The following is a 7,500-nucleotide window of genomic DNA, read 5'->3' as shown; positions in this document are numbered from 1 at the left end:
ATTGGGAAGATGTACAAGAATCCTGCTTGTCTGAAACACCACCAGTCGATCCTGAAGCCCTCAGGGATTTGGAATCCAGGGCCAATGATATTGCAGGGAACGTGGATCATCTTCTCACATCCCTGGGGAATAACTTGAAAGCCATGTCGCACGTGAGCACGGAATGTCTCGATGCTTACAGCACATGTGTTGATCACATGAGCGAAACTGTAGATGTTAACATAAAGGCAATGTATACACTCATTGCTAGATGTGAGGAACTGAACGCTAGCTTAAAGCCGGTGCAACACATGGCAGAGCAAATCAAGGACATTAAGAAAACATTGGACATCTTTGAAGCACTTTGCAAGTAATTGCCTTAAAATCCTGAATCCAAAACATAGGGAAGTTTTTTGGTATACAGTAAAATAATAATAAGCACTTAATGACTGGCCCGAAGGGAAACAGTGAGTTTTGTTTCCCCGAGACCCTCAATGTTCCCCGAGGCGAAGCCGAGGGAAACATTTAGGTCAAGGGGAAACAAAACTCACTGTTTCCCGAGGGGCCAGTCATTAAGTGTTTTGTTATACCTCCCAACTCAAAATAGAACAATACACAGATAAAAATTATTTGCTTGACGTCGGCTGGCGTACAGATTTGCCGCCATTTTAAAGGTGCACGACCTGATCACGTGTGAGTCGAAAGTTAAAGTTGTTGTTGCCCTAGGGCGTCATGAAGTTTTGTTCTCCCTAGGGCGTCATGAAGTTTTGACCATCGACACGTGACACGTTCTCCTCCAATCAGAAAACGTATTTGAGTTGGGAGGTATAACAATTATAATTTATTGTATAATGAACCAGTCCATGCAAAATGAGTGCACACAATCGTCACTTGAAAGTGAGGGTTAGTGCTTGCAACCAAGTTTCATTGTTTGGTCTTACTTTTGTATACTTTCGTTAGTGCCGTATATATATTTTTGTAGAAGTACCAAAGGTACCCGCCTTTCACTTTAGGCAGTATGCGAGCGCCAAAGGCAGAAAGCACCTTCAGTAAATGAAAAAAAAAAGGAAACTTTCGATTTTGAAAGTGTGTTTGCTTAACACTTGCCTGGCAAAATTTTGAGCTTTGATTTTTATCCAAAGTCTTTTGACTTTGAGAGTAAGTTTTGGATTTCACGGTCAGCCATTACTCACGTTCAAAACTGACTGATTGGACCTGAGAGGGTTGGATAGGTAGGGAAAGAGATGTCATTTACTCGGTAGCTTCAAATTTCAGCGTGTAAACGCAGCTTGTTACGGTCACCTCGATAATACGGTCACCTCGTTATTGCGGCCACTTTTTTTGGCAAAACGGCCAAATATTCTCTTATAGAAAACTCTCGTTAAATGCGGTCACCTGTTAATAGTCGGCCAAAGGCCACAATTTTAAATCCCAAACAGTAGAATCCTCTATAATTTCACCCCGTTAACACGACCATTCGCGCTAAATTTAGAAAACCAAAACGCCTGTGACATGTCAATTTCAGCCCCCCGGGGGGGGGGGGGGGGGGGGCGAGAATTTACCACGGTAATCCCACGGTAATCGAACAGCCGATTTACTCTGCAAAGTACTGTCAGCAACACTCCTCCCTATTTTCATATGATCTTGACACTACTGTAACATCCAGGAAGACAAATTGCGAAGGGATTAAGTCATTGTGCTTTCATCAAAACAACGATTGATAGTTAAGTCTTTCAGTTTAGGTAAATACAGCGGCTTCCGTTTTTTAGAAGCATAGTAAGCTGGGCCTGTTCCTGTTTTGATTTTAGGCTCAGAGTGTACAGCGCATGTACACTTCACAATTCTAAGTGTTTTACGTAATGAGCGGTGTTTCAAGTATTTTATACAATTACTGTACGTACATTCCTGTTCTTTATTAAAGAGAAAAGTTGTTCTGGAAGTGCAAATGCGATACGTGTCATTACGACCCTTTCATCATGAATTTCATCCTACCCTGGTAATTTGTTTAGGCCCATTCAGTGACCGTGTTAACGGGGTTAATTCCCCTGTAAATGCAAAACCCGAGTTTAAGGCCTCGTTCCTTAGCTCACGGTGAAACCAATTCTCAAGATGGCTGCCGAGGGCAGTATTATTTCTTTATGGCGCGTGCTCTGTTGGAAGATCTTAGACAGCAATGACCAGAACCAGGTTGCTGACCAGCGTTTTCGTTAAAACAATAGACCTTATACATAAATGGCGGTCACATTTATAATTCTTTTGTCCACGTGCAAATTAGCCTACCAAGCCTCATTTTAAAGCAAGAATTCCTTTCAATTCACTGCATGGTATGGAGGCTTGGTAGGCTAATGTATATTAAAACAATATATTAAAACAATTGTCTCTTAGAGACACCTGAAAATTTTAGGCGGCTTCAATCGTGGATTCGAACACATGACCTCTGCGATACTCGTGCAACGCTCTTCAAGCATACGCATTTATTACCCACTATTTTGCCAAAAGCAATGTTAATTTGGGCTATATATGTCACAGAAAAGAAATAATGCTGACATTGGGTCAGCGACATAATTATTACACAAAAATTAATAATTAAATTTAATATTTTTTCTTTGTTTTGGGCTATGTTAAATGAACTAGTAAATCATTTGAGCAATTCGAAATACAGGGCCCCGGTGGTTTTTTTTTTAAATCTAAACATATTTACGCTTAACCCATTGACTCCCGGGGGTTCCCCATTGACGAGTAAAATCGTCTAGCGTTAGACAGAGTAACATACTAAGTATGGCCGGCTCACCGGGAGGTGTACTTCCTATTATGGGGATGCTAGATTGGGTCGGATTTTCACGACTAGATTGATTATAATGGGATTGCATTTTCAACAGAGTTCCCGACATAGTTACTAGAATAGGGTCACAAATTAACGAGTTTTTAAGGGAAAGAAAATTCTGGCTAGTGGCCGGGGATTTAAGAATGGAAAGATTTGCGGTAAAACAAAAAGTTGTTACAGCGCTGTCGATCTAATTGTTAATTAGTCCCGTTACATTCCGTTTTGAAATTACGATTAAGAAGGCTATATGTAAGGATTATGCATAAACAGAAAGTGACTAAGTTGGGGTCGCTAAAATTACATTTACCAATATTGACCCATGTAGCCAAAGTCGAGGCAATCCTGTTCATTACCGCGCCCAATTTACCGCAGGCTCATGCCAGGACGCCAAAGGGCAGGGGCAAAAATGACTGATAAACCACAGAAAAACGGCAAAGAATTGCGCTAAAAAGACTGGTTTAACAAAGAAAACATAATCTTTCTTTGGCTAGGAAGAGTTTCAAAAACCGGGAGATTGATATTTAAAAGCGAAAACGGGAGGTTTCCCGCCAAAACGGGAGGGTTGGATCTCTACGCTTCTACATCTAGTCTAGACTGAATGGTGACGAGTTGTGACCTGAAAATCTCTCGTGCTTTTCGCTGGGCTCACATTCATCAAGCGACTCTGGTAAGATAACACGGACCGAAAATATGGCGGAGTAGATGCAAAAGTTGTTGGTGTGGGTGTGGCAAATAAAAGTTTACCGACTTCCGCAAACTCCACAGTCAGATTGGCATGTAACAGTTTTAACTAAGTAAACAATTTCGTATTAGTAACAGTGTTAAAAATTGGGGAATATGTGAAATTTTGTTTCGGCTTTGTCTTTTTTCTGTTTTGTCAACTGGCCATCTGCCCTCTATAGTCACGTTTTGCACCTAATGCGCATGCGTCCCCGTCGCGGACCATTCTCGTCCCCAGAGTCCGCTTTTCTTTTGGTCTGCGCCAAGAACACGGACCATAGCCAAAGCAGGACGACTTCCGGCCCTTTTGCGCATTCTCAGAAATTTGAAGCAATTATGGTCGTCGTCGTCGTCGTCGTTGTCGTCATCGGTTACAGCAATATACCATTACCGCGACTGCGCATATTTTTTGCTTGTCCTTTGTGCAGCTGACCAAAAGAAAAGCGGGCTCTGGGGACGAGAATGGTCGCAGACCTTAAAACCGAGCGCTTGTCTTTCGTGGTGATTTAAGGCAACGTCATGGACTGCAAGAAGAACAGCAAGCTGATCTTTCCTCTGAGCACAAAAGAGAAGTCCTTTGAAATCGAGATGGCAGAAACACGGGAAGTTCTTAAAATTGCGCCTGCGCAAATGAGGCGGAAGAACTGTGGATTTCTGCATTTAGAGAATTTACATGGAGGGTTTAAGACCTTTACATCGAACAGAAGAGGATGATACGACAAAGCTCTTCTGAACCCGGGTTCAAACCCCGTTGAAGTCCTGAATTTTTCAGGCTTCTTTACGCAATGGCAAAAATTGCGTTCATAACTGCGAAGATCACAGCTTCACTTCGTTTCATATCCGCAGTTCATATATGATCCATTTCATATATCATTTCATCGTTAAAGCTCTTCTAGCGAGCCCTCCCAGGGGGATCCTTGTTCCGTTGTTCCCTTTAAAAATTGGCTTATGTTCCCTTGTTCCCGAACTTACTTCCATGCAAACTTGTTTTCAGCATATTGATCCTAAAATGGTTTATGTCTCCTTGTTCCCTAAGATATTTTGTCTTTGTTCCCCTGTTCCTCAGTTAAAATTATTCCCTTGTTCCCCAAACCCCTGGGGCTTCTCTCGTGTATTGGCGGGTGAATCGGCCAAACCAACAAGAAGAGATTATCTACGCACTTTGGGCGCAGTTGTTCGAAAGCCGATTAACTTAATCCAGGATTAGCGTAAACTTTTGTTTCATGTTTTCCACTTTTTCATGAAAGTTTCTTTTGCTTATTTCTGTTTTTCAAGATTGACTTCCTCTAATGTAAAGTTTTGCCGAATATCAGCGCTGAACAGCATTTGGGAGCCGAGAGAAATAAACTCCTTGGTTAATTTTAATCTGGGATTAGCGTTAATCGGCTTTTGAACAACCGGGCCCTGAACTTAAACAATTCTCATAAAGAAACAGAAACACCCTGCTTGCAACAAGTAAAAGTGGATAACCTTTTAACAACTCTTGCAAAAATCGGTTTACTGTGCACGTGAGCATCGAGCATCTTTGTTAATACTGATTAGGCCATTTCCGAGTTGCTGTTTGCCTCTGGTTCAAAACGAGTCTTGGTTCTAAACCATTTAAAAGATAATGAGTTCGATTTGCATGAAAATACTCCACTCATTTCCATTTGAATGTTTGTGCACAAAGACTCGCTTTAAAACGAAGGCAAACAGCAACTCCGACATGGGCTTATCCCACAACTCTTTTTCTAAGAGTTGGTTTGGTTGGTCTTTCAGTATTTGAGTAGGTTGAAGTTCTGCAGCTATTCTACACCATGAGCAGTACATCTTTCGCCGCAAAAATAATGGCCGCGCGAAACCTGGATTTGAGGAGAAGCGAACGAAAAGTACATCCACAACAAAGGGAACTCCATCCCGTACTCTTGTCGACTACGTAGTGTGTGGGGTCTTAAACGTTCCACAGGGAACTTATGGCGTGCGGTGTAAGTAAGAAGTAAACGCCAGGTGTACATGTTGCCGGGTAAAATCCGTTCTTAAGTTGAATCCATTTTTACCAAGGTTAAATTGGGGATCCTCATTTTACCTAGATTTTATGCTCACAGATGAAATGAAGAATCCTTTTTTGGAGCCTACATTAAGTTTATTCCCTTAAAATGTTGTAATGTTGAAACTGAATGGATCAGTGTATGAATAGAGAAACCGATAAGATGATACGAAACATTAGGGTCTGGACAAACGCGAAATGTTTGGCGTTTAAACAACATCAAACATTGTTTGGTGACCAAACATACTGATGTTGAAATGAGTCGCGAAACGGTTAAAACAAGTTTGTGGAGTTTGCTCTGAGCTAGAGTCTACCCCAGAGCAAACTCCACAAGCAAATACCTATGGGTCACAAATACTTAGAAAACACGTGGATACAAGTGGCTAACAAAGCGTAGTACGCATGCGCGCGCCAAACATGTGATACGGCTGTCCAAACGAACCAAAACTTCGCCAATCAAACACGAGAACAAAAGAAATGTTTTAAGGTTGTTTGATCATCGAATGTTTGATGGTCTTCAAATATTATCAAACACGACCAAACAGCACCAACATTGTGGCCAAACGGTAAAATGGTTGGTCACCCAAGAATGTTTGATGTTGTTTAAACGCCAAACATTTCCCGTTTGGTCAGGCTCTTAAGATGTTTTGAGATACGAAATATAGAGCTTGCGGGAAGGAATAGATGTTTTCAATCCATTTTGCGGGGTTGATAGCTGCTTTGAACTAGGTCAGTAGAGTGCATAAGCAACCTTGGTAAAATGTGGATCATGAATTTAACCTAGGTAAAGACGGATTCAACCTGAGACCGGAATTGACTGACAACATACACACTACACAATAACAATTTTGATTATTTGTTCTAGAGGGGGTGGGGGGAAGTTTTGTCAACATATCCGTTCGGTGAGGGCGCCGGAAAAAAAAAGCTACACGCGCGAGGAAAACTGAACTCCCTTGTGCGGCAGCGAGGTAGCTTGCTACAGTTTCCTGAGTTTCATGCGAAACATGAAATAGATTAATTAAACACGCTCTTTCCAGAAAAGTGTATTTTTAATGTTGCGGAACAGTTCATTTTCTTGCGGCATGCGAAGCCCAAAAAAAGCTGTCTTTCATACAAAAATAAACTTTATTACTATTTACAAAAAATTAAATCTCTTCACCAAACGGTAAGGGTTACAGGTTTTGTTTTGTACTGGATTGCAACAACGATGGAGGTTCAACGTTTTAACGCCATTAGAGCAAAGTAACTGAGTGTCAAGTTTCTTTTGGTTCATAGAATGATTTACCGACACTCGGGGGAAATAAGGAACTATATGAAAAAATATTGTAAAAGGCATAACCTAAACCCATCAAACCACTTGGCTTTGAACAAAATAAAATATGCATAATAACCTTAAAGTGTCCATCACCTCAAGAGACCTTTCCACTTTGCCTACTCTCCGAAATTGTCTGAAATATATTTTCTTGTTTTTTCAACACTTTTCCAATTAAAGCTCACTTTTGCGATCCCTTTGAAGGCCGGGAAAAGTAGTCATAGTTTGATCCATGACCGAGCAATGAAGGGGAATGGGTTCCATACCGAGTTGACGTCACAACTTCCTTTGCAAAGCTGTTGAAATCAACGCGGTATCAAACCCATTCCCCTTCCTTGCTCGGTCGTAGATCAAATTAAAACTAGTTTTCCCAACTTTTTAGAGGCTCTAAAAAAGTAACTTCGAAGGAGAGAGCTAAGCGAACAAAAGGATTAGTTTTAGACAAGTAAAGAGGACTATTGAGCGGAAAGGCTTCTTCGAGGTGATAGGCACTTTAATTCCACATAAATATTAATAAACCCTCTTTAAAAGTTTGATCACTTTCTATAACGAGGCGAGGTAGAAATGAACTGTACTGTTGCAAATTCGCAAGGACACGCCAAAAGTTGTAGCTCTTTCAGAGGACCAAACTCCAAACTC

General features: G+C 41.1%; 2 protein-coding genes across 3 annotated transcripts in view; one reads left to right on the top strand and one right to left on the bottom strand.

Moving 5' to 3' along the window:
- LOC138010695 (uncharacterized) overlaps window positions 1-1,925 on the top strand; it is a 6,158-nt gene extending 4,233 nt beyond the window's left edge. For both annotated transcript variants that reach the window (XM_068857672.1, XM_068857671.1), the window contains exon 2: window positions 1-1,925. This exon is cut by the window's left edge. In XM_068857672.1, the coding sequence (XP_068713773.1) occupies window positions 1-353 (353 nt within the window). In that variant the 3' untranslated portion in view covers window positions 354-1,925.
- A 4,660-nt stretch (window positions 1,926-6,585) lies between these two features.
- LOC138010673 (protein DENND6A-like) overlaps window positions 6,586-7,500 on the bottom strand; it is a 46,289-nt gene continuing 45,374 nt past the window's right edge. The window contains exon 23 of the mRNA XM_068857649.1: window positions 6,586-7,500. This exon is cut by the window's right edge and continues 2,405 nt beyond it. The gene's annotated coding sequence lies outside the window, so the exon portion shown is untranslated.

This window comes from Montipora foliosa, chromosome 7, assembly GCF_036669935.1.
Source record: "Montipora foliosa isolate CH-2021 chromosome 7, ASM3666993v2, whole genome shotgun sequence".
In the NCBI taxonomy this organism is placed as follows: Eukaryota; Metazoa; Cnidaria; class Anthozoa; order Scleractinia; family Acroporidae; genus Montipora; species Montipora foliosa.
This window is presented reverse-complemented; position numbering and strand designations above follow the sequence as displayed.